Source organism: Balearica regulorum, chromosome 8, assembly GCF_011004875.1.
Source record: "Balearica regulorum gibbericeps isolate bBalReg1 chromosome 8, bBalReg1.pri, whole genome shotgun sequence".
NCBI classification, from domain to species: Eukaryota; Metazoa; Chordata; class Aves; order Gruiformes; family Gruidae; genus Balearica; species Balearica regulorum.
In genome coordinates this window covers 1558515-1584763 of record NC_046191.1, presented here as the reverse complement: position 1 = coordinate 1584763, position 26249 = coordinate 1558515, and the positions used below count along the sequence as shown (strand labels likewise).

At 41.4% G+C, this 26249-nt stretch overlaps 1 protein-coding gene across 5 annotated transcripts in view; it reads left to right on the top strand.

Annotated features, from left to right (window-relative positions):
• LRRC7 (leucine rich repeat containing 7) overlaps positions 1-26249 on the top strand; it is a 170139-nt gene that overhangs the window by 51354 nt on the left and 92536 nt on the right. For all 5 annotated transcript variants that reach the window (XR_012836467.1, XM_075759119.1, XM_075759118.1 and 2 more), the window contains exon 2: positions 21183-21385. Coding sequence is in view for 4 of the 5 variants with exons in the window: in XM_075759119.1 (XP_075615234.1) it covers positions 21183-21385 (203 nt within the window). In the remaining variant the exon portion in view is untranslated. The remainder of the gene's footprint in view (positions 1-21182; positions 21386-26249) is intronic.

The following is a 26249-nucleotide window of genomic DNA, read 5'->3' as shown; positions in this document are numbered from 1 at the left end:
CAGGAGCGCTGCCAGGTTCACAACCACGTTCCCTTCGACCTGGCGCGTGAACGGGCGAAGAGGGTCCTTGCGATGCTGTGGGTGAGGAACTCATGCGAGATTTCATTTCACGGGGTTTGTTCCCACCCTTCACTGAAGTGTTTTATCCGTTCTTATGGACCAGCCCCTTACACAGAATAATCGCTGCACACTCTTTGTAAAACTGTTCTCCTGTCATTTTTCCCCAAATCCCTTCCACCCTATTTTATTCACAGTAAATAGCCCATCGCACTTGACTTGTCTGGTTTAAATACTTCAGGCAGTTCTTTTTAAGCCTTCCAAACACTTTGTTTAAAGCCAGGAGGTGGCCGGACTTGTAATGTGGTGTACATTTCTGCTCATGGGAATGAGCCTACCAGGACGTTACCGGGATATCTCGTTTCTACCGGCCCCGTCGTTTGTGTTTTGCCGATTCGTTTGCCCATGCTGTGAAATCAGGCTGCAGAACTTTGGGAGTGGGAGAGCAGAGTCTGACTGAGACCTCCGAGCGTTACCCAGAAGCACGGGGCAGTCGTTACAGTTCTGCAGGCTTCGATCGAATACTCGTCTTGTTCCTGAATTTTTGAACATCGGGATATAAAGTTAGGGAAGCCAGTAACTTATCTCCATTTCGATCTGGTGGCACAGCTGCAAACTTTGTCCTGTTATTTTTTTGTTAGTTTTTTCTATAGCTCTGTCTACAGCAAACAAATTAGGAAAAAATGCCCAAACCTTCTTTTTTTTTTTTTTGTTTTTAATGGTAAATAAAGAAATAAGTCCAGGTGCATAAGCAGAAATGTCTATTTTGTAGAATTTGGCAAAAGATTTCAGAATAGTAGAATTAACATACTTTTACTTATCCTTTCCTTAATACCAATGCCAATTTAAAGTAATCTAAGGAACTTAACTGGAATTGTTCCTGTGATATGCAGAACATTTAGACCTGGATGTGGTCAGTATAGCAGAGAGGTGAAAAGAGGAAGGACTTGTTGAATTTTATTGTTGATCTCTAGTTTGATCACAGTAGGCAGTTTGCAGCCTGAAAGCTAATATGTGATTGGTGTCTGATTTGGTAGGATTAAAACAAATGGAGGAATGGGTCAGAGATTACTTTGAACAAAAAGCAGGAAGAACTTAATTAAAATTTTCTGTCTAATTTTAAATTTTATTTAAATTTAATTTAATAGCTGATCTCTACTGATGTGAAGAAATGGTTTTGCTGAGAACAGAGCTGAACGTACATGTGAAGGCATTATATTAAGGCTAAATGGTATTTGCTGAAGGCATTTCATGAAGTGAATGTCATTGAATATATTGAAGATTCATGCTCCCTTACTAAATACTTAATGAATTCTTTTTTTTCTTTTTGAACTGTGGAATATCGGCATACTTACCAAACTTATTTGCTATTTTCAGAAGATTTCTAAAATTAAAAAAGTTCTAAATTAAAAGCAGTTCCGGCCTGATTTTGGCAGCTGTCAATACCCAACAGTTTGAATCTCAAAATATTGTCTTAAAAAATTAACTGGCAGATGTGCAGGATGAAACTTGGGAGCATCTGAACCACAGAACAGGACCGATTTCATAACTAATAGGACTAAATTTCATAACTAGGAAGGAAATAAATGTAAAATATGTGCACGGGGGTTTTTTTGTTTATTTTGCTTTGTTTGTTTCCAAGCTTTAATTTGGAGAGTAAAGAGAGTAGCTACACAATGCGTTGTACATAACTATCTACACGTATGGTTTAAACCAACCAAACATTCAAAATTCCCAAGCTGGAAGTTGTCAGGTTTCTGACAAGGACCAGGCAACAAGCCTGTTAAAATACCGTTTATGTGTATTTAATATCCTACATGACACCAGAACCATGATCGCTAATGTCTTGCTGTTCCATTTCTGAGGAGCATAATGATGCGGGTATTTTTTACATCTTTTGGAAAAAGTGGAATAGGATTTTACTCCAAAAAAACCTTTCCCATGCGGCTGCATCATGTAATGAAAGTGGACACCTGATAAAAAGGAGAGCTTGACACGACCTTCAGCTAAGTTCTTTTTCGCAGTCTTAGATATTTTCAGTGTATGAACTGAACTTCCGAACGAAAGCCTATGAATAAACAAGTCAGAGACCCTTAGGGTTATTGAAGTTGAGGAGTAGAGAGCCCGTGGTCCAACTCTTGCTCAAAGCAAGGCGAGTGCTGATGCTGGGTTAGGCTGCTCATCCTCTTGAGTATCTCTGGGGTGAGGATTCCTCAGACTCTCGGGCCCCACTCTTCTAGTACCTGGCCGCATTAATTGTGGAGAATTTGTGCCTTTTGTTTAGTCGGAATTTCCTGTGCTGCTACCTGTGCCTGTTACCTTGGCCTTTTCCTGTGCGCCTCCGAGAAGAGTTGAGGTCTGTCGTCTCTGCAGTCCTCCAGTGTGCAGATTAAGAGAGCAGTTAAATGCAGTTAATCAATAGTTTAAATAACAGTACTTTAGAACATTTGTTTTGTTCATACCTTACATAGCCAGATAAGGTCAACAAAGATTCTACAAGGACGAATCTGGTTTTGATGACTTTGGAACGGTTTCTATTGCTTCTTCTGAATTTCCTTATTCTGTTAGACTTGTGTCTATTCCATCAAGCTCCTGCCTATAAATGAGCATGTTGGCAAAGGAGTAAGTAGGTATAAATAGCCTCTGAATGAATTTAGGCCAGTTATTAATAGTAGTACAAAACTCAGAAAAAGTGAACTTCTACAAGAACATTCTGGTAGGGCTAGCCAGGAGCAAGAGAACACTCGGCTGGAGATGGAGTTAGAAGGGTTTGGGTAAGAGGTTAAATGCTGTGGTTGTAAGCTGTGGTAGGGCATCACCAGAAAAGTTCCTTCCCGTCCTATTGTCCTCTGCCTCTCTGTTTTTATTCTTTAAGAACAGTGGCATAGACTGTTAGCATGTTGTTCATCTTTCTGATACCATCTGTTTTCCTTGGTGGAAGGGAGAAATGGGATTCATTCCAAGCTGTTCCAAATGTTTTTTCCTCATTCAGGCTGAAATTCAGATGTTCGTGTTCAGTTTCTAATGCGGTTCAGTGGCACTTAGAGTACTGTACTCTGGGCAGTCCTGATCCATATGTCACTTGACCCAACAAAGCTGTAATCACCTCTTTACAGAGATAAAAAGGTTTGAGGCAGTTGCTGTGAAATGAAAGGGCGGTGGTTCATCAGTGGAGCTATCATTGCATTCCTTTGCTGGATTTACAATTTATTTTTTCTTACGTATTGACTAAATGCCTTCCTTTTGTTCAGCTTTCGTTCCAGTTCTACCTCTACCTGTTCCTACGTGGCTTCTCTGTAATCATCTTGACTACTGGTGATTTTTCATGCATTTCCAGACTCTTTCATGTCCCACTCCAAACTCTTTTTATTTTCCACTCCATTAAAATAACGGACAGTGTCTTGATCTTGTTCATGCAGCCTGTCCTCATTTTTAGATCCATGTATTTTTTTTCAACAGGCAGCTGACAGTCTGAGCACAGTGGCATTCTTTTTTTAATTTATTTCAGTCTGCAGTTATATGCCTTCAAATCAGTGAACCTCACCAAAAAGCTGAGGCTGAGAAACTGGCTCTGAAGCCCGAAAACTACTCTTCAGAACTTTTTCCTGGCTTTTGCAATGTCTTCTGCAGAAGAGCTTTCTGCAAGTCCCTCTCTTGCATAACAACACTGTGTAAAACTGTCAAAACCAATGTAGCTGAGAGTTGGAAATATTGTCCGTTGGAAGTCCTTGCAGCAGTTACAGCTAAACGCCGTTCTTCATGTGTGGAGCCACTCAAGCCATGAGCAGTAACAGCTCTGCGGGTGTTGTCTCATCCCCTCCTGTCTTCTGAAGGTGGTTTAAAGATAGCCTTGCTTACCAGTCAATAGACGGAATTAAATACCTTGATAGTTACCAAAATGATTTTGTTTCTTTTAAACTAAGTCCTACTAGGATGGTTTTTGCTTTTTTAGGCTATGGAGGGATTGAATTTTTATTTTGCTGTTATAGAGCTCAAAGAATGTGTATAATTAGAAGTTAGCAGGATCATCACCAAGTTTTAAGAGCTGACTACCTATAGTAAATTAGCAAATGCATGACTTCTCATTTCTTTTCTGTTTGTGCAGTGTTGTTTGGTAATCACCCAGAACTAAGGGCTTTAGTGTGCAGAATTCAAGTGTATGGGGTTTTTGGTTCGGTTTGGTTTTCGATGTGGACATCCACATCCATAGAGCAGCCCTTTCCATTGCATTCCTGGCTCTCACAAAGAGAATCCAGAGAGAGACTGTAAAGTGACAAAGCATCTTTCAACTGTTGAATTACAAATATGTTCTAAATATTTCAACATAGATTACCATTAAAATGTTCTGATGAGTCAGGCAATAGCAGAAGAAATACATCAAATGCAAAAGAACACTTGAGTAGGTATGGTGGAGCATCTTCTGCTATGCTGCTCATGGAGAAATTTATCAATGCACAATTTTTGTAATTGGCAGTAGAAATGTTGCTGGACTCATTTAATTTGAAATAAACTGATGAAATTACAAACTATCTAGATAAATTTATAAAACCTTCAGGACAATCCTTGATTCATTTGCTGCTTACACTGTAAGAATGACAAAATAGGGATTATTCAGTTTGATTATGGAAAACGATATATCAAATACAACATTGATGCAGCTCAGAAAAACTAGATAACTCTTTATAGAATGCATCTGCTTGAGTGTCGTATTCTGGAGCAGATGAATTATTGACGGTTCCCGTAAGAATTAACCCAAACTTTTTAAAATGAGATAAGGAGTATATTTTAACACCTTTACAAATATTAGTATGACTACTATGGCATAGCTGTAACTCAGGCAGATCTGGGTATATCTTTTCAGTTTCATTTGGCATTGGCTTAGTACCTGCTTCAGTGGAATTTTTGCTTTGGCTTGTAGTGGTCCAGATGATGATAATACTTGGTACCTGGTGCAGACACGTGTCCATTAAAATACCATAGTTTTGCTCATTTGGTCAAGGACAGGAAAGTCCACATTTCAGTTCTCTCTAGCTCATAACAACATGCCTCTAGGCCAAGCTTGCACTCCTTTTTAGAGTTCTTGTCACCAGAGCAGATTGTACAATGGAAGTTGTATGTCTGTTCGTAAGGTGCTGCCAAAAGGCTATCGCCGTTTATAGACAGCCAAGACTTAATTTAGCAGGTGGGTGGATGCTAAAATATTGCTTAGTACTTTGTCCGCATTTTTTTAATCTTGTTTCAGGCTGTGAGAAATTATGTTGGACATTTAGCATTCGTTGTGCTTGCTCGGGGGAGGTGTCTTAGCCCTTGAAGAATGTCTGCTAAAGTAAATGAGCTGAGACAAGGAAAGACCTTATGTTTTGTAAGAGTGAACAGTTAGCGATTTAATTATGACCACCAGACAAAAGCGTGCATAAGCAAGGGAAATTCTAAAAAAAAAACCCAAAGAAAATCATTGTTGCTGAATGGAAAAAATGTGCCAAAGTGCTTGAATCTTCCAGAGCTGTTATATCCACACCTGCGATTTCTGATGATCGGATGAACCCCTCCATTAAGAATCAAGCCCTTGTATTCCTTGAGTGGAACAATTTGGTACAGTTCTGGTTGATGATCCCAGTTTACAATGAAAATGATAAAATTCTCTTCAGAAAGTCATTGCTAAGATTGCATAATTGGGCATTAAAGTTCTGATTATACTTTACAAACTCCAGGACTTTGTTAAAAACCTGACATTCCAATGTACTGAATTTCAGTGTTTGACAGCTCAGCTGTGAGAATTTTTTTAGAGAACATTTGTACCATAAGAACAGCATGTTAATTGACTAAAAAAAACTGGGACAGATTAATCATGGGAGGGAACACGATACTTAAGAGCATGTAGTTCTAGAGCCCTCTGCTGATGAAAACCCTCAGAAATACTGTTCTTTTCAAATGCCGTTTTTTGGACTGGCCTGGGCTATTCATCCCATCCATTTCACACCCCTACCTTGTGGAATAAATCCACACACCGAGGCGGCTTTCTTGTGCTGCTGACCGAGAGGGAGCCTCCAGGACCAGCTTGCTCCAGACCCTGGGCTTCCAGGTGGCCACGATGCGGTGAGGTCCATCAGCTCCGCGGCGTGGGCAGGTCTGTCTCCAGGCCTGGTTTAGCACCTGCATTTTGCCAGGATGTCAGTTCTCATTCAGCGGTGGCCATGATGGTAACAAAAGTTATGTATTCTGCCTAAAAAATCAGAAAATGGTGAGTACTATTGATTTATGTGTTGAAAGAGTAGAGAGAGTAGACATGAGCTAGAAAAGCAACCGGCAGAGAGTACACACTAACAGCTAATACCTTCCCCACAAACATTGATGCAGTGTCTTGCGGCCTGCCTTTCTTTTTTTTGTTTGTTTTCCAGTGTTATTGGTTAAACACGAGCCCCTTACAACACGGCATGCCATATTGCCGGGAGTGGTTTTAGTGGCTATGTAGGAGGATGGAACAAAGCAAATATAGACATCTTTATTTTCCATGACGCCCTAAGCATATTTATTATCCCTACTGCATAGTAAACCTGACTTTTGAGGTGTTCCCGTATCTAACGTGTTAGAGTGACCATTGTCACTCTAACATCTTGAGAGTGGCTGATCCAAGCTGATAAGACTCCCTGGACTTTGATACGGAGTTTACATCCACAAACTGCTGAATAGATTTTTTTTTTTTTAAATTGTTTTTAAAAACAGGAGCTGGATTTGTGTCAGGCCATCAAAGGCCTTCTTTCTTGTTCTTTGGGAACATCTGAAGCAAAAAGAGGTCGGGTGGGGTTTTTTTCAGATTTATAAAGCCAAGTCCTTCTGGCACAATAATTTACTTGAAAAAGGGAGGAGCGGTCCTAAAGTTGCCCTTAAATCTGCCGTTTTCTTGTATGAGTGGCAGTTACTCTGAGCCCAAGCAGGAACACCTGGAGCAAGGGACACAAAACACAGACAAGGAGCTGCGGCAGTTCTGCAGCTTTGCTCTGGGGCTGGGCTGGGCTCTGCTGGGCTGGGCTGGGCTCTGCTGGGCTCTGCTGGGCTGGGCTGGGCTGGGTTGGGCTAGGCTGGGCTGGGCATGCTGGCTCTGCTGGGCTGGGCTCTGCTGGGCTGGGCACGCTAGCTCTGCACTGGCTTGGTAACATTGGCAGAGAAAGGCCCTCCACTTTACACGCTGTTCTGAATTCATCTCAAGATGGTGGGGCAACTGATACTGGCAAAACATGTTTAAACCACAGCAGAGAAAACTGCAAAGTGTTTTTCAGTGTAAAAATCTGGGCTACTGAAAGAAAGTGAGAATGTGCCACCCACAAATTTCCTTAGGGAAGTGAAATCAAATTTTAAGAAGCCATTTGCCAGTGCTACATTATATGATGGTAACGTTAACAAAAAGATCATCCTTGTGATCTCCGATGGCTGTGTAGACAACCATAATGTTGGAAGTTTCCCTCTTCCAGTTACTAGTAGTGTCCTCTCTGAGTCTTCAGTATTCTTTGTATGTGTTTAATAAACTGATATTTACTCATGAAAACCCAGTGAAGAGGTAGGCTCATTTGCCAGGCACAATTAACTTTTCCCAAGAGTCATATATCCTTTTTGCATTGGTCCACATCTTCTCTTCTGATATTTCTTGTTATGCCAGCCTCCAGAGTCATTTCCCTGGATTGTCCCCTGCCACAGAATTTGAACCTTGCGAGATTTTAAGGAGAAGTCAGTATGGTTGGACAGAAAGAGAATACTCTCTGCAGATCCTTCCTGTGAATTCATATAAAAAAATTCATAGTTCTGCAATTATATAATATAGTCTTTATGGAAATGAAATGAACTTTTTCTAGTATAAATGTATTTTAAACTCTGGAGATGAAATAAATACACAACCCCCTGAGTTCTGGGGGGGGGGGAGTTAATTGAGGGTGTCTGTGTGCTTAATACTTCACAACTCAAGGTGAGTGATGGGGCTAGTTCGTGTTGAGGGGACAGGGCAAAATTCACATTTTATCACTTGATTCTGGCTAAAAATATGCAAGAGAGAAACGTGGCAGCTACTATATACATTGAAATACAGAGGAGATGTACTCAGGTATTCATGGGTAGTGAGGTATTTCTAGAGATAAATGTCTGGTTAGATGTAAAATTGTATGTCCAGATTCAAGCAACCAGTTTTCATGGATACTTGTGGGAGTTATGTTTTTAAGATGTCACTTGTGCTGACATTTTGGTATATAGACATAGGCTTTTGCATGTTGATAATTCGACTTAAGAACATACATGCACGGATGTATAACACTAATGGGTATGGTGAAACAAATGGGGAGCACTGAAAAAAAGTTGCATCTGTAGCCAGAAAGGAGGGTAGAATAAGAGAAGAAAGAGGAACTGATGGACAATAAAATGTTTTATATTTTTCTTGGCAAAATTTGAGATCTTCTATAGAAAGAAGCGAGAGTAAGCAGGGGGAAAAGTTTTTAGTTGCGAGTGAACAATGGTAAGAGCTAAGATATGCGTTTGTGCAATTCATTTGGAGACTCTGAATGTTTATGTAGGGACTCACAGAAGAGAGAATAATGGTGTAGAAAGCCAGCTTGATTATTGGCAATAGTTGTGGTAGTGCATAACTCAAAAGCCAGATGCAGGGGGTTGGTGAGGGGAAGGAAGGAGGATGGGAGCCAGAAGAGCAGCTTGAAGGTAAGACCTGTGGTTGGGATGGGAAGGACAGAAGGGGATGTATGAAGGAGAGTGAGTCAAGAACTGTGGTAAAATCAGGAAGGAAGGAGAGGATGGGGCAAATGAGAAGCTACTGCTGGTGGGTGATTGGAAGAAAAGGCTAAAGAAGGTAGGTGACTTCTGGGGAATAGGTTATGCAAAATATACCAGGAGGATACCAGGAGATGTTGAGACAAGAGAGAAGATAAGCAACAGAGACCAGAGAGTAAGCAGTACTTCTGACACTTCAGTCACTTGAGAAGTGGAAGAATTGAACCAGGTGATGGGGAGGTAAAGTCAAGACACTTCCTATACAAGCAGAGCGTGGGGAAGAAGACAATCAGGGATCAAAAAAGGCTTTGGATGGACTATACCTGGCAATAACGTGGAGGGTGGTATGGAAAACCATGTCTGTTACAGGGCTGTCCCAAGAGGAACACTTTGATGAAAGATCAAGAGGAGGTTGCCGGGAGCATCACAAATAGGAAGGGAGAAGCCCAGAGCTGCCTGCCAGTGCTGTAACGCGCCGTGGAGTGCATGCTGAGCTGGTCCCGTAACCACCGTCAGGGACGGCGTGAGCGAGGGGATCAGCATTATTGTGGCACTACCAGGTTACTCAGTGCCTGCACGGCCCGGTTTCCTTTTGGCGCACGCAGAGAAGCTGTGGATGAGGAGGGGCGGAGTGGTGCACGAGCAGATTGCGTTCTGGTGTGGAACTAGGACACAGTCTGCACCCTGGGCTGTGGGCTAGACTTCACGTGGGCCTCAGGAAAAACACAGGGAAAAGTAGGAATATTCACAGTGGTGACATTAAGGGACAGAACCTGTCTCAGGGTGGAGTGCGAGTGGTGGTGAGGGTTGGCAAAAAACTTCACATAGAATCAGAACTGTATTTTTTGTGATTAACAAATTTCTATTTTTTGGAAAGGAAAAGGTTTTTGAAAAATCTTTGCGACTGGGTGTGAACGTTCAGCATGGTGAGCGAGCAACATGCGTTTTCTAGGCAGTTTGTTACATGTATTTCAAATGTAAGTGTGTTTTGGAAATACAGATGTCTAAACAGATAGGTATTATGACATGTTGAAAAGGAACTTAATCTCCTTCTGGTTTAGACCTCGGTAATATCTGCTCCAATGTGACTGCGTTGTGCACGCGCTGAGCAGGGCAGCAGTAATAACAAGGAAGAGAAAGGTCCCTTGTCCCAGCACATCTCTGCCTGGGTTCTTTCAGAAGATCAGCTTTCATTGTGAGTCATGGTCGTCACTTTTCAGTCAAACTTTCTTTTTCAGCTGCAGTTTGTAGTTGCACATTATTATCTCTGGAACTTTCATTCTGCGAACTCAGCAAAATGCGTACAGTTTTCCTGTAGTAAGCTCCTGCTAAGCTGATTAATATGTCAGGAATAATGCAGACGGATTGTGATGTAAACCGCTGCAAAGTAATTGGGTATTCTCTATGATCCTGTTCCTCTAGGAGGAAGAAACCCAGACTTAATGAAAGTTATATAGCTCGTATTTAAATACCAATTTGTTTAGTTGATGTATTTAGCAGGTAAATTAAATTTTCTATAGTGTTCCTTTGGATAGCAGTTCTAGCCATCATATGGGTAGCAAAATCCATTACACCATAAGGCAAGAAATAAAACATATTTCATACTAAATTTCATACCAGATCATCTTTTGAACTAAAGGATGACTTCAAGTAAAAGCTGAAACACATCAAAGATCTGAGTTTAAATGTAAACTTCCCAGGTTCCAGAAAGCACACTCTCCAAAGAAGGCTATTTCTTGTCTCGGTTTGTTGGGATTCTCTCCTACTTGAATGTCTGCTGGGTGGGCCATCAAAGTGATTGTAATTTCTAGCAATTAAGAGCCTAGTTGTTAATTTTCAACATGTGCCACTAACATGCACATGCATTGAAATTCTGTCACTTCTCTTATGAAAAGAAACTGAACAAACCTGGAGTTTTCCGTAAAGTTATGCAAAAACTGTCCTTAGGGAGAATAGGATACAGATTTTTAAAAAGCCCAAAGCACCAGAACTCTTCTTGCTGTCACCAAGCAGTCTTTGTTCTTGGAATCATCATTGTCTAAGGTGAAGATCATCGGAAAAACATTTACTCAGAAAACCTCACTTAGGGATTTCAAAGCAAGACCCGTAGTAAGCTTTAATTGAAGTCAATGAATATCTTATCATAAAAGGTAAAGATTGGGTCCTGCATCACAGCGGGGGTCAAAGGTCTGGTTATTTAGAACTGACTGATATTTTGTAGAAATAATTCTGTCTTTTACTTCATTCTTTTTGCAAATTTCCCACATCTCATGATGGTGAAGTCATCAGTGACGTCCCAGATCTTGTAGCGAAGATAGAGAAAATTACCTTTCTAGTAATTGTATACAACTTTCTGTGAGTAATATTCTCAGGAGACATAAGGTGAAGTTGAAATCTGATTATTCATGCTTGGTTATTTTATTTTAGGATTAGCAAAATCTAAATACGAACTTGAATGCAGAATATTATCATGGAAATATAATGAAAAGAATTCAATTACCATGCATTAAATGGTATTTCTGGGTAAGATATGCTGGTTATCATGGTATTTCTGTGCAAGAAAACAATTCGGATTATATTTCACCCCCCTCTTTTTGATAAGACATATTCCCCTTTGGAAGCATTCTAATAATTTTGCTATTGTGATTTTGCCTTTAGAAGCATAGTTTCTCAATCTTTTGAGGACGGTTCATGAAAGCTGTTACAAATGGCTTATACAAACTGAATATTTGAATTCCTAAATTTGAGTTACCAGTTAGAACATAAAAGTCACCTGCCTTATTCCTTCACCTGGCTCAAGTGTGAAATTTCAGCAGAATATGCTTCTTGCTTCTAAAGAAGCAAGTTACAGTATGCGAAACTGTAACTTAAAAAAATATGTCGTGACTTCCGATGGAGAAAATGAGGTAAAAAGGAAAGAGATCTGATCAAACAAAGCAGCGCGCTTTCTCCTTTTTAAAATACGCTAATTGGAACCTTGCAAAAAAACCCCAGACACTGAAGTTTTAGGTTGGTTTTCTGAAACTGGGTGCTCCCTGGCCAGCCACATCCAGAGTCAGTCGTCTGCAGAGCGGAGCCTTTCTCCGAAATGCCGCCGCACGCTCCCTCAGAGCCGGCATTCCCCTCTGTAAGTCTTCTACTGTTGCCCCTGTTTTCCTTCCCTTCCTGCATAGGTCTTATCACTGAGGTATTAAAATAGACTAAATTGCCTTTTTTGTCTTTTTTCTTTCTTTTTTTTCTTTCCCTACGTGGAAAGATACTTTCAGTCCACCATTGTGTTTACTTTAGCAGAAGTACTGGAAAAAGAATCACCCGCAGAGTCTCATTTGCTTTCTCCTTAGCAGCTCATAGTAACTATGAGCAGAGACGGATTGGGAGTCCCGTCCTATGTTCAGAAGAGTGTCTTAAAACGGAGCTGGGGGATGTTTGTGATCGTGGCGGGGAGGATGGCTGACCAACCTGTTCCCGTACATTCCCTGTCCCACTGCCTGAACACTCGCCTGTCTGTACGTATGGATAAAAACATACGTGGCAGGGACTTCGTCGCCGTGAAGTCAAATCCCATTGACCGGAGATCTGTGTCATACACTGCTGCGCGGGTGTCGTACGGATAGATACAGTCAGAAACGAATCGGTCTTGGTTTGGGGTACCCCGGGCTCTTTACCTCCTACTCGCACTGAAAGCAGGGTGGCAAAAGACTCTTTGCTTCGACTCTCAAAACTTTTCTGGTCTCCAGCCTTCAAGACCAATTCAAGCACGCTCGTTCTTGCGCGAGCACATTCCTTACACGTACGCGTCTCTCCTTTGCTGGAGCTGCCCTGCCCTTCCGAAAGGGAGGCAGAGCGGGACCGATGTGTCCGCAGCACGTCACTAGAGAAATCCCCAGCTTGAGCAGGGTAACAGCGAGGGGTTCGGCGAGCAGGGGTGCTCCGAGCCGTCGCAACGGTGGTGGCTCCTGCCAGCCGCTTCCCGCTGCCCCTCGCTGCACTTTGCAGCCTGCCTGGCAGCGGCCGTGTGAACGGGCTGGCTTTCCTGCCGACCTGCGCTCTTTGTATTAGTTCTAGTCCCTCCTTGTCTCTCTCCCATAAGTTAATTTTTCCTGGGCATGGGTAAGCCGAGTTGTGCATTTGTTTCCAGTGAAGTATTGTAGTGTCTTCTGCGAAGGCATTAATGCACCTTCCCATTTGGGTATCTTCGGGGGGGGGGGAAGCAAATTTATAGCTGACACGCAGTTTTAAGGAAGAGGGCTGCTGGCTTTCAGGCAAACAATAAGCAGATTACATTTCATCAGAACTTCTTTTTGAACTGGAAAATCGTGAGAATATGTAAAATAGCAGTGACTACTGATGTAAGAGCTTACATAACCGTAATTCTCATCTCACAAGTATGGTCCTACGGCTAGAGACAAAAACTCTTGACTAGAATAAAAAGTACAAAATGGAGGTATTAAGAGTTATACAGCGGACTAAGCAAAGAAATAAATGAGGAAAAACTCACAGAGTTTCATACAAGACAGTGCCAAGATGGTGCCCACAAAGATACGTATGATAGAACGGTGAGCAGCATGTTTAAAAACTAAAGCTGGATGAAGAGGGCACAGCTCGCATATGCAGAGATAATCTTTCTACATTTTTTAAAAAATATTTAAATTATTAGTAGTGCTGTGTTTCTAATTGGAAAGTTCTACTGAAAATGAAGATGACTCTGAGAGCTTTGAAGTTCCCTAATGATTTCAGTGACCCAGACTGAAAATGGGCCCAATGTAAATCATCGACACGGCGCATATAATTAATGAAAAGAGAAGAAAGAAAACAAAAGTGGACGTCTGGCCAGTGCTAGGAGGATATCAGTAAGGAAAAGGCTTTTGGCTGAAGGAAGTTTGAGGGTAGTTTCACGGTTGGCTTTTTTTAATCCCAGCCTCATGCTCAGCTTTGTTCCATTTCCTATGCCTGGTCCCTATTGTCAAACCTCTTTCAGCAGAGAAAATACAACATAAATTCCGGTCTATTGGAATGAGAACTCCCCGTGCCTTCCTGAGGCCAGAGGAGAGGTACCTGCTGTACCTTCAGCACTTGGGGCATCACAAACCATCCTAAATGCTTCGGAAAAGGCAAACAAGCCTTTTATGGGGTTTGAAGAAAAACGCGGTGCTACCATCAACAAGATGCGGTTTGAGAAGAGAAAGGAAAAGAAATAGTAGCTGAAGGAGTTTGGTCTGCAGCCTCCTCTTGTGATCGGCCGGCGGGGCCGTGCCAGCGTCGAAGCCAGCGCTGTGTCCCGCGGGAGCCGCATCGGGAGGATGGAAACTCTGATTGGTTTGGTGATTGATGTATTTGTGATTTCTAGGCTTGATAGTGTAACTCACTGCAAAGAGCCAACCTATTAGCATATTAATGTTGTTGATTGTGCCGATAATAAGAGAAAGAAAGAAGGAACAGAAAAATCATCACTTATCTGTGATGTACGACAAAGAAATCAGTGAAGCGAATTGTCTGCTGCTTTGAATGTAATGAATATTTTCTGAACCCTCTGGCAAATGTTACTATTATTACTCATTTCAGCCTTGTAATGCTCTCATTCAGACTTCTGAGTTCTTTACTCTCAGAATTTCTCAGTAACTTTCTAGCACTACCAGATCACTTAAACTTTGCGATTTCTTGCATTTTTCCGAGTGAAATTTCAGGAGTATTGATGATTTGATGTTTAATACCTTGCCAGACAACACAGGCTGGTCCTCCTGTACTTCCTACCTGTTGGTTTTCTTCCTGTTTGAGTTTTGACTCAGACCGTTGACCGTGGCAGCGCAGCGGGGAACTAAGACCTCCTTGGGATAAGAGGAATTACATGAAGTGTTACACCAAAAACTTGTTGGTAGAGAAATTAAATCCATAATGAATCTATACTGAAAAACAGAAGATGAAAACCTGATTTATGCTACCAATTATACGGAGGCAAATTCTGGAGGTTTTTACAGTAGCATTTTAACTACCTCTTTCCTTCCTATATCTACTTGACACCATAGAAAAAGATGTCAGAAAACTATTGTTTGCTTCTAAGAGTTAAAATCACCTTCAGTGATTTCAGATGACTTGGTTTTAGTGAAGACGTTCAAGGCCTCGCAGAGCGTGTACGTCCGTAGGCACGTTAATGCACAGCGGAGCTCGTGACGGGGGCGCGGGCTGCGGGCTGCGGGAAGGTAGTCGTGTCGTGAATAAAGCTGTGTTACGGCAGCGTCACCGTTACGTCTCATCTGGTTTCACTCAGGTTGGTCTTTCAGCAGAATATTCTGGGAAAATTACACCTGGTACTTTTTTGTCAGGGCAAATCTCTGTCTTCTGCAGGCAACCATTTGTAAAAATGATGTTTGATTTGATTATTGTGAAGTCTGGTCTGGTTTTTAAATGAAGGGTTACATAGCATTCTTTTAAAGAATGAGCTGCGTAGAATTCAGTAGGATCCACCCTTTTAGGAGCTGGTTTCCTTATGGAAACAGAATGATTCTTGTGCTTGCTCTAAGCCGTCATCCCGATATAAACCGAAGCTTCTGTGAATCACAAAGCTTTTTCTACTGGCCTTACCAGTGCTTTCCACCTGGTGCTTCGGTGCTCGGCTCTTTGGGTTATTTTTTAAGCATGTGCATAAATATCTGCATTTGAAGTTTTGCAGGTCCCAAGTGATCAGCGGAGTTGACTTCATAATTACAATCAGATCTTTCAAATACGGTATTTGGGAATTCTTATGTTGAATGCACTATCAACAAGAAATCGAGCGGATTCCAAAGGCAACTTGAAACTAGTTTTGAAGTTACAACTCTTTCAAACCTCTTGCCCAATAATTGCCACTTGTTACTCGTTCTTACTGGTTTTTTAACACCGTTAATGGAAAAGTAAAGCATATTGAAGATAATACTTTGCACATTTTAGGATAAAACTACACTGATTAGATAAAAATACTTTCAGAGAGATACGACTTTTTTTAGTTGTGGGTTTTTTAATCAAATTTTAATTACTTTGTGACGGGAAAAAAGGAAAATGGCTATATCTGATCATGCAAAGGAAAAAGCTTCTGCGATGAAAAAATAAATTCTTCTCTCTGGTCTTTTGAAAAAAAAATAAATTGCTGCCTCTCCTATTCTTTCAAGATATTTGAAGTTTTGAAGTTTGTCGAGCTATTTTGTTCCATCTTTAAATCAGAGTTTTGTGAGCCATACAGCAATTTTCTCAGCCTCTGTCTTTTAAATAGGTAAGGAGAACATCTTCTCTCGTGATTACTGATTAGTGGTTTTACTGCACAAAAAATCCATTAATTGAGAAGAGATTAGATTTTATTGTAATTAATTTCCATAAAACTGTTTTTCACAGCTTAAGGATTTTCTTCATAAGAGAATAAACTGCAGACAATGATAATGAGATGCTTGCATGAAGCTGATAAATAGCAGTTTATGCTTCTTTCACAGTTTCTTTAATCTCATTCAAGAAAGAATATATTTTCGAAAAAGCATTCAGAAAACAGCTCATAACATTTTTAAGCTTTTGTGGGGAAAAATGTGTTTGTGTTTCATTTGGGGTTTCTGAATTGCTGAAAAATGGTACCTTACGGTTTGGTATGAGTGCAGTTGTACAGAATTAAGTATTAGTTTAGACGTTAAGAAATTTCCTTAAGCAGAATTGCAAAAAGGAAAAAGGTGTACGCTTCGTCCTAGTGCTTTTGCTTTGGAAACATCCCGCCTGTTCCCGCCGCCTTCGCAGGACAGCCTGCAGAGCTTTCCGCCTGCTGAGCATTTCTCTGTGCGGTCCGATGAGTTTTGAAAATTTAGTGTTCTTGCATGTGCGACTGAATAGACAACCTGACATTTCTTGATTTTTGACTGTGATACAGGTCTGTTAGAGTATATAGTCTTAATGTATAGCGTGTGGCGTATGGTGAGCAATAACCTCTAGTACTCGGCTGTGGAGAATTGTATTGCTTTCACTAGTTTCAAAAGTCCTAAGCAGTGGTGTTTCGATGAGGAAGATTTTCTCCATCACTTAGAGGGATTAAGGAGTGTTACGAAGCGGCGATGCGTATGGTGACTCGGGCTCCCAGGTTTGGGAGGTTGGCTTTCGGCTGGCTCGGACTTCGGTTTTGTTCCCAAGGAGCTCGAGCAGCAATCCTCTTACAGTAAGTAACCAGCAGAACGAAAGAAAAGCTTTATGAAAATCAGGAAGGAATAAAATGTAGGTAAGAAAAGTGTAATTACCGAAGCCGGAATTAGTCCAGGGTAGGAATTAATAATACTGAAATTAATAAAGGGTTTAATTAACGTTAGTCCACAGGGCATGGAATTTTACTCCTTTCAATGGTACCACAGCTCCTTTAATTCTGTACTGCTCCTTTCTGAAATGATTGCAAAGAACAATAGAAATCCCAGGGGATTTTTTTAACAGGTTTTTCAGCAGTTTTGTTTGATTTCTTTTTAATTACAAAGGGTAAATAATGGAGCAGACTGTGGACACATGCAATCCCACTTCTTGTCAAAATACGCCTAAGTTTGTACTTTCCCATGGCCGTTCTTCCAGTAAATATTCTATAAGCAGCAGTTTCTCTAGTGGAGTTACTTCACAGTGATTTTTCTCACAAAATCTTAGCAGTGCACCATAATTCAAGTACTTTTCTTATTCCAGTATTGATCTTTCTTAAATACAAATTGTTCATCTATCCAAATCACATTCTGGTTTGGTTTTGGTTTTGTTTTTTTTTTTCCCTGAAGAGGACAGTTCCAACAGATAACCAATTAATCCCACAGCCTAATTCGTCATGCCAATCGGATGTTACTATAGCTTTTGAGGAAGGCAAAGTAATTAAATCACTTTTGTTTATCCTCAGCATTTTTTTCATTCTAATTTTTAAAGTAATTTTTGATTGAATAAGAAATTACAGATATTTTTATGAAGTGCAATAATGGAAATGCTTTTGTTTTTTAAAATGCTTTGGCTGTTGTAATTGCTATTTTTAGTACAGTTCTATCACGTCATTATTTGTACACTTTCTAGCTGTTCCATTATACCGTTATTGTTCTGGGTTTCTATTAAAATGCGACGTGGGGTTTGTTGTATGTGTGTGCCTACAGTAGAGGAGAATAACGCAAAGCAAAGTGCTTTGTAATGCCTAGGGGAAGAATGTTTTTCTGAGTAGTTTTGGAAGTACGTGTCACTGTTCAATTGTTCATTATCTTCAAATGGCTTGAAAAGCTACAAATAATTTGATATTCCAAGGGCATTTTTTTATTGTGTCAAGGTTTGAAATACGCAGTTGCAAATGCTGCTTCCTATGCTGGAATACAAAGAGGCTGTGCAGCCTGACAGCTAATTTCATTTTTCTCGTGAAGTGCGTATTCCGTGCCCAATGCTTTTACAGTTTTTGCCTGTTCCAACCTCCTACGCTGACAGGAGCTGTTTGGGAAGGTCTCTGGAGCGAAGCTGCAGCGCAGCGGGTGTCGGTGGTCGTGCTGCACCCCTTCTCCGGCCTGCGCTCCGAATCTGGGAATGCTGGCGGGGCAGGGGGGTTGGGAGGCTGTGAGGGGTTTGTGCGGCCTGCCCCGGCTGGTTCCTGCGGTGGCTGGGACACCCGTGGGCTCTGAATGGGTGTTTCTTCGGGGGGGGGGTGGATGGGACACCCGTGGGCTCTGAATGGGTGTTTCTTCGGGGGGGGGGTGGATGGGACACCCGTGGGCTCTGAATGGGTGCTTCTTCGGGGGGGATGGATGGGACAGGGTGCCTCAGGTGGGCGCCCCGGGCGGGGGAACAGGCTGGAGGCTGCCTGCCACCGCCCGCTCCACAGCCTTTCCCTGTGGCCCCTTCTGCAGCCCCACGGACGTGCCCGGCTTTCCCTCCTGCCGCCGCTCTGCCGCCTTTCCTTGCTGCTCCCGCGTGCAACTGCAGGCGATGCAGAAGTCAGGCAGAACATGGTGCGAGGTGACTAACTTTAAGTAGCAATGGGCAAAGCCGCCTTCAACATCCAAATACAGACGTGAGGGACCAGAAGAGCTGATGGCATGCGATGTGCCGTGGTGGCAGGAGCAGATACAGTGACAACGATTTGGAGAGAGGAGCTAACAGGGCGGTCAGGAAAAGCCCTGACCTGAGGGAAGTGGGAGCACTCCTGACGTGATGGGCCACTCTCCCGCTGGACTTGCTTTGCAGCAGAGCTTTGGGACTTTGCCCGCCTTAAGTAAAAAGTGACAAATGCAAAATTTTTTGAAGTTGAGAAAACTATAAAAGTCATTACCTCCCAGACGTGTTTCCAGTTGACCAACAGATTTGACGCTGCAAAGGCAATAGCCTTATTTCCAGAGGAAAATTAGGGGCGATGTTAAACATTTCTTTATCGCAGGAAGGTTTGAGTGCCAGTCAAGAGCCAGGTCCAGTTCTTGGACCACAGGCCACAGCGTGGGGTTTGAAATCTGCCTGGGCATCTCGTGTTCCTGATGTCAGGAATGTAGATGAGGAGCATTTAAACTCAAAGTTCACGGAGTGAAGTTGGGCGGTGTGTGGCATCCTTACATTTTACCTGCATGGCTCTCCATGTTCTGCAGAGGACTACAGGACTCAACTGAAATAAAACTTTTAGATTTTCTGGTTTATCAGCTTGTAATTGAATTGCTTCTTTTTTCATACCTATAAGTGTTCTCTTTTTCCATTTTCAGAAGTTTATGTTACACAGATGTTTTCATTGCATCAGCTGACTGTAATGAAGACACAACTTTGATGTTAAACCCCCAAACTTGGCATCTGGTCAAGCTGAATTACAAAAGGACTGTACCCTTTTCTCTCTTTTAACTTTCCCCTTAAGCCAGAGTCAGCCAACAGAAGGCTGTCATTGGCGCTGCCAGTTGGATAACTGGCTGAAAAAAACCCCGAAAAAACAGTATTTGTTCTGACAGTATTCATGTGCTCACCTCATTGGGATTGCTAGAGGCACGTTAGGTGCTAATGAAATTTAAACAAGGAAATAAAACATCAGAGTATTTTATTTACCTCCAAAATATCAATGTATCACATGATAAAGAAGCCACAGAGATCCATGAATGGAGCATTATCTGACCAATTAAATTTTTTTTTAATCTTACATTTTGGATGAATAATGGCTTAAGCAATATGAATGATCTCCACTGATATTTTGCGTGAATACACAGTTGCTTTTTCACAGGCACCCTGTGAAAGAGGAACCTGATGAGCTTCATTTTGCTTTTCTTGGACTAATTTTGTGCATTTTTGTTCATAAATGTAACTCAAAACCTTGTACGTGTTTAGAAGGTGGGAGGTGAAGATTTAGCCCTTCTTGGCTTTGTGGTGATATGTTTTAGAACACCCCGATTTATCTATAATCATGTTAAAATAACTTCTAGAAATGTCAATATCTATTCCAGATTTAGAGACTGCTTGACATGTATAAAATCTGCTTATTGAGTGTTCTCTCAATTCAAGAGTAGTGAGTTCAAGTATTTTTATTCCACTGAAAACTAGAAGATGCAATTGTGTAAACTGTGACTCACTTGAGTTAGAGGTGCTTGTACAAACTGTGTACGCGAGGAAGATCTGCAGAACTTGGCATCTAGATTAGAAGTTAAGGAACAGACTATGGTGAAATTTCCCAGACATTTATTTTACTGCGGGGAAATTAATGGTATTTCTGCTAAAAGTCACTTATCTGAGTTTTCAGCAGGCTAAGGTAATATAAGAGAAGCAGGAATGACAGGCAAAACCCCAATTTTGGGGTTACTTTTGTTCTAGTTTTGTAACCAATTAAGTTTACTTTATTCAAGTTTTGTTTATTCATATGGCTGAAAAGACAGCACACATTCTCCAGCAGTACCTGTGGAAAGCTGAGGAACTCTGCTGGTTTCAGAGCCATCGGATATAATGCGATTGGGGATTTAGACGTCAGGGCGAATGGGAACCAAATGACTGTGGCAGAGTCACGTCAGTGACTCAGTTCCAACCCAGCAAGGGACCAAACATGGAGCACAAGCGTTGTCCTTTTGGACTTCGCCTCATGAATGTCTTCGTACACGTAGATTTACACGGCGAATTTTCATGGGTCAGGAAAGGAACAGTTGTGGATGGTCTTGGCATGTTTCGTTCTGCCCCAGTGTAGGGGGACTGGTGATGTATTGAGATTGGGTTTTGTGATTACGCTGGCAAATCTCACTTTTTCATGTTTTGTAGAAAGGTAGAATAAAGAAATGCAGAATGCAGACTACAGCTATCCCTCAGGAAAAACTGTATTTAATGGACTGCAATCTTGATAATAATTCTAAAGAAATAGTCCCCAAAGTGTTGATAGTTTCAGAAAACTGTTTTTTCCCCTTTTCCTTCAGTATGCTGTTTGGAGATGACAACCAAAAGGAAAATTATCGGCCGCTTGGTGCCCTGCCGGTGTTTTCGTGGTGAAGAAGAAATCGTCTCAGTGTTAGATTACTCTCACTGTGGCCTACAGCAGGTGCCAAAGGAGGTTTTTAACTTTGAACGAACGTTAGAGGAGCTTTACCTAGATGCCAATCAAATTGAAGAGCTACCTAAGGTAATCAGTGTTCTGCCTGTAATACAGATGTCAACATTGTGTTCTTAAATGTGTATTCACCATGTGCTTCACCTCTGAAACGCGGCTTGCTCTTGACCAGGAGACCCGCTTGCTGTGGGAAGAGTCATGGCTGTTAACTCTAGAGATGCAATTACATGTGTACATGGTTTTTTCTGCCCTCCCCTCTCTGAAGAGCCCAAAGAGCTGAGACACGGTTCTCGCAGATGGTACGGCGTGGGGAGGAGCAGGGCCACCCACTTCTCCTTGCTGCACAGCATAAGAGCGGGGGGAGGCCAATGAAGCCTCAAGCTGGGAAATTAACGGTTGTTCAAAGGAAATACTTCTTGCACCGCAAGTAATTAATTTGGGATTTGATACCTTGACCAGGAGTACACTAACATATGGAGTAGGTGATCTCACGTTTGGATCCTCTGTAGCGCTGCTTTTCATAGAATCCTAGAAAGGTTTGGGTGGGCAGGGACCTCCCAGCCCATCCAGTCCCACCCCCCTGCCATGGGCAGGGACACCCTCCACTAGCCCAGGTTGCCCAAAGCCCCATCCAACCTGGCCTTGAACACTGCCAGGGAGCCAGGGGCAGCCACAGCTTCTCTGGGCACCCTGTGCCAGGGCCTCACCGCTCTAACAGTAAAGAATTTCTTTCTAACATTTTAAAAGCAAGCTCTTTGTCAGGATAAGCTGTTTATCCTTGTGGGATATTTTTATAACTGCCAATGATGCCCTGCAATAAGATTGCTTAAGTTGTCCTTCCAGTCTAAAACTTCTTTTATAGAATCTTTAAATCTGTTCTTCTGTGGTTTAATGGAATAAGGAATTAAAAGTTACTGTAACGTAAGTGTTCTGGAAACAAAAGAGGGCAAGGTAGTGGAAAAACCAATTAATAGTAGGTGCTAGCTACATAATGAAGCATGAAGTAATGTAATCCATTCCTTAATTGAATTTTTCTCAACAATAATGAAAGATGCTTACAAGTCTTTAATTAAACATTGTTCCACTGTAATCCATTCTTCATCATCTCTCAAAATATTTCTCACTTACATTGCATAGAGACTTCATATAAATTCTGTTTACGAATGTAGTAAACGTACTTTTTCCATGACATGGAGTTCCTTTATTTGGATATGATGGTTCATTGCGTAAGATTGCTCACTCCATGAAGAAATTCTTTACAGATGGTAAGACAGGGTAGCTACTATCTTTTAAGTGTCGCAGAGAAATGACATGGAGAACTGCCTTATCTCTCCTACTGCCAGAAAGGACAGCAGAGAATCAGGCATTTTTCTGTCCCCGTAAATATGAAGTGGATTGTGGTGGAGACCATTGTACTGCTAATGAATACCTTCAGGACTATTCCTCTTTTAATAATAATGCATGGTTAACCTTGTATGTTTTAATTACGCTACTGAAGAATCGTACCGAAGAACATATGAAGTGTCTGATTTAGCTAGGGATTTTTGGTGTGCTTGCTTTGGGTCTCTTGAACGTCTGCATCACCATAATATTCAGACTAAATTGCAGTGTGTAATAGAAAACAAATCTATCAGGGCATAAAACAAGAGCAATATGCCGTAATTCTGTATGGAAAAACTGAGGGCCAGAGGTCAGGGCTCCCAAAGTAGGAAACTGGGCAGAAGGTGATAGTGGTTAGCGTCAGTCACGACCGAAAGGTGCATGCTAACGAATCCCTGGCATTGTGTCCTGGTATCATCTGTTTCGTACTGGTTATTTGTGAAACGAAACAGCAGATAAATGCGTACCTCGGAGAGATTTAAATGTATAGGAGTCTATTTTTGCACCTCTCTTTTCTCATTTGTCTTTGAAGCAAATAGTATGTATTGAAGCAATAAGTTTGGGTAAATGCATTGTTTAACATAGACTTGGCCTTGTACGAGAGAAGATTAATGGGAGTGTTAATTTGCTTGCTTTATACCATTCATAATTTTTTGTCTTAAGCCTGTGTTAATCATTACCATAAATTAAATAGTCCAAATAATTTCTTTATCTAATTTTCTGCTTCAGATATTATTTGCTGCATGTCTCTGAACTTCTTTTCACTATTGAATTAATATTCTAGGAGAGAAAATGTCTTTTTTTTCTTAAAATTGCATCATATTACTTAACATTAACCTTTGTATTACACGTTATCATCTACCATAGGAAGAACTTTCCTCTCTCTGTAAATGTGAATTCAAATAACTTCTTCTAGAGGAAATTTGTTTTGTCAATTTTCTCTTATTTACCAAATGTTACCTGCCTCTGAAGTTACAATATTCTTTTGAAATTTTCTCTCATCAGAACTTATTATCATGTTTAAAAATTTAATGAGAAAAGCACAGGAAAAAAGTCTTTATCTACCTTAGTTACTTTCACTGCTCTAGAAACCAATACATTATTTTGCATTAAACTGATGTATTAAACTCATTCTGCTTGCTTTTTTTTTTAATTATTTTTACCTTACATTTTATGCATCATAATTACGCTTTTTTTCTGCTGTCTTCATTGGAAATGGATTTCTAGTTCCTAATTTCTAATATTTTTCTTTTCTTTTAAGGATTTATAGGAGTGTTGCATAATTCTCATTCTCTATTTTCCCCTAAATCTAGCCAAGTCTTTTATTTTATTTGCCTTTGACTTCATTATCCTGAGCTGCTGCTGCAAGTATGTCCCTATTTGTCTGAGTCAAATGAATCAATGACTAATAAAAAAGGCTATCGATTTTGATGAAGGTGGAGTCACTGGCAATCAGTATCCAGAAAAACATGAATGAGATGAAAATTCTCCCCAGCAGCTTTCCATTATAAATATAAAGTAAAATCTGGACTAATTTGTGTTAGACAAAATTAGTTTACTTGCTGATGCTCTAGGAAAAATTGGCCTGTCTCTAACCACAAATTCTAGGAGTTTCCACCACTGTGTTTCGCCATGCCACGTGTGGGTACTATAGATACCAGGAATGCTAAATATCTACTGAAGCTAGAGGCTACATCTTAATGCTTAATTGTCTCACTGAGAACAAACGACGCAACCAATATATAAATGGTGCTGAGGTAATCTCTAATGTATAGCTCACATAGATGGCTAGGTATTATAAATTATTCTAAATTTTTCTTTTGCATTGCATTTGCTATACAAGTTATAGTTTCCATTAAAGGCACCAAATACTTCTCCTAAATCTGCCAACAATAAATTGTGTTTCTGTTCTGCAAAGCTAGAAGGCTAGAAAGTGTTATTTCTTTGTAATCCTGATGTCAGGTTCCCCCCAAATTTTAGCCAACCTCTTTCACGGTTGTGCCTGTAGAAAGCGAAGAGCAGAAATTCCGTATTGTTCTCTGACGGCCCCAGAAGCCAACAACCTCTCTTGCTCTGCAGTCAAGAACTTGAGATGCGCAGAATAATAAAGAGCCCGTTGTTGTAACTCCAGTCGCGGCACGATTAGCACCGTGTGGTTTCCAGTCTGAAAGGAATAAAAGTAGTATAGGGACATAGACTATGATGATTGCATCGAGTCCGTGATGGCAAGGCCATAAAGACATTGAGAAAGATACCTTTTGAAAATCCAGTGGGTAAAAAAAGAGTGGGCAATTTGGCAATTTTGGGCCTACATACCAGGGTTCACTTTCTTGTATTATTTCTGATACAACAGTACATCATAAAATTACTCCAGGGAATATTTTTTATTACATTTCTTCATTCAGCAGTTCAAAAACCTTGTATCTGTTCAGGCATTGTCAAAACCTGAAGTTCCAAGCCTTCCTTGGCTTTTAAAAGAGGAATTCTCCAGGGGAATGGCTGGGAACATGCACTGGGAATTTCCTTTTCCAGGTGTAATAGCCTGGCATCGTTTGTATGCGTATCAAAATTCTGCAGACTCCCTGTGCTGAGCGTTACTATGGTCTACAGCTGTCCTCCCCCAGAAATGTGGCTGGAAATGTCAAGCGCAAAGCGAGAGCCCATTAATTTCCTTCCTTCCCAGCCGTGCCCGAAATGGTGTGCTTCCTTAAAACAGAGAAAGAGCGGGTGCTCCCAGATGCTTTGCAAAGGAATTCCTCGTTCCCTGGAGAGATATTTCCTTTTATTAATGTCCTCTGCAAGCAGAAGTGCGTGAGCCAGCTTGGCTCCCAGGGCGTACAGGAATTGTTCTGCCTGTTCCTATAAATTCGACTGGGACATGCAGGCTCCGGCGTGGAGATAGAATCATAGAATCGTAGAATGTCCTGAGTTGGAAGGGACCCATAAGGATCATCGAGTCCAACTCCTGGCCCCACACAGGACCGGCCGAATCAGAGCGTATGACTGAGAGCGTTACCCAGATGCTTCTGGAACTCAGTCGAGCTCGGTGCTGTGACCACTTCCCTGGGGAGCCTGTTCCAGTGCCTGACCACCCTCTTGGTGAAGAACTTTTCCTGATATCCAAAGAGATGATTCTCCTTGGTCCTCCTGCGGGGCCGTAGCATCGCGTTGTGCTCCCCTGCTCCCCCCACGGCGTTAGCGGGTGAGCGGTGGGCAGGAGGCGCTGGTACAGCCTCGAGGATTGACGAGTACGTTTCGCGTAAGAGCAGATCTGCAAAGCAAACCTGGCAATAGGAGGGTTTTGAAAAGCGTCTTTCAGTAAAAAGGGCCTTTCGTATCTGGTGCCAATTGGAAGCGTTTTTATTCATGTGGTTCCCTCTCAGTTTTCTGTGAACAGATTGTCTTGAAGAAAAAGCAGGATTTTTCTAAAGGATTATGATAGAAAGTTACGGCAGAAAAATGCAGTTTCGCAATGATCTAAAATTTAGCTCAAGTGAAGTACCAAGTTGGTGTTTGCACGCCATTTGTGCATTAATTTTCCGCCCTCCAGACAGTT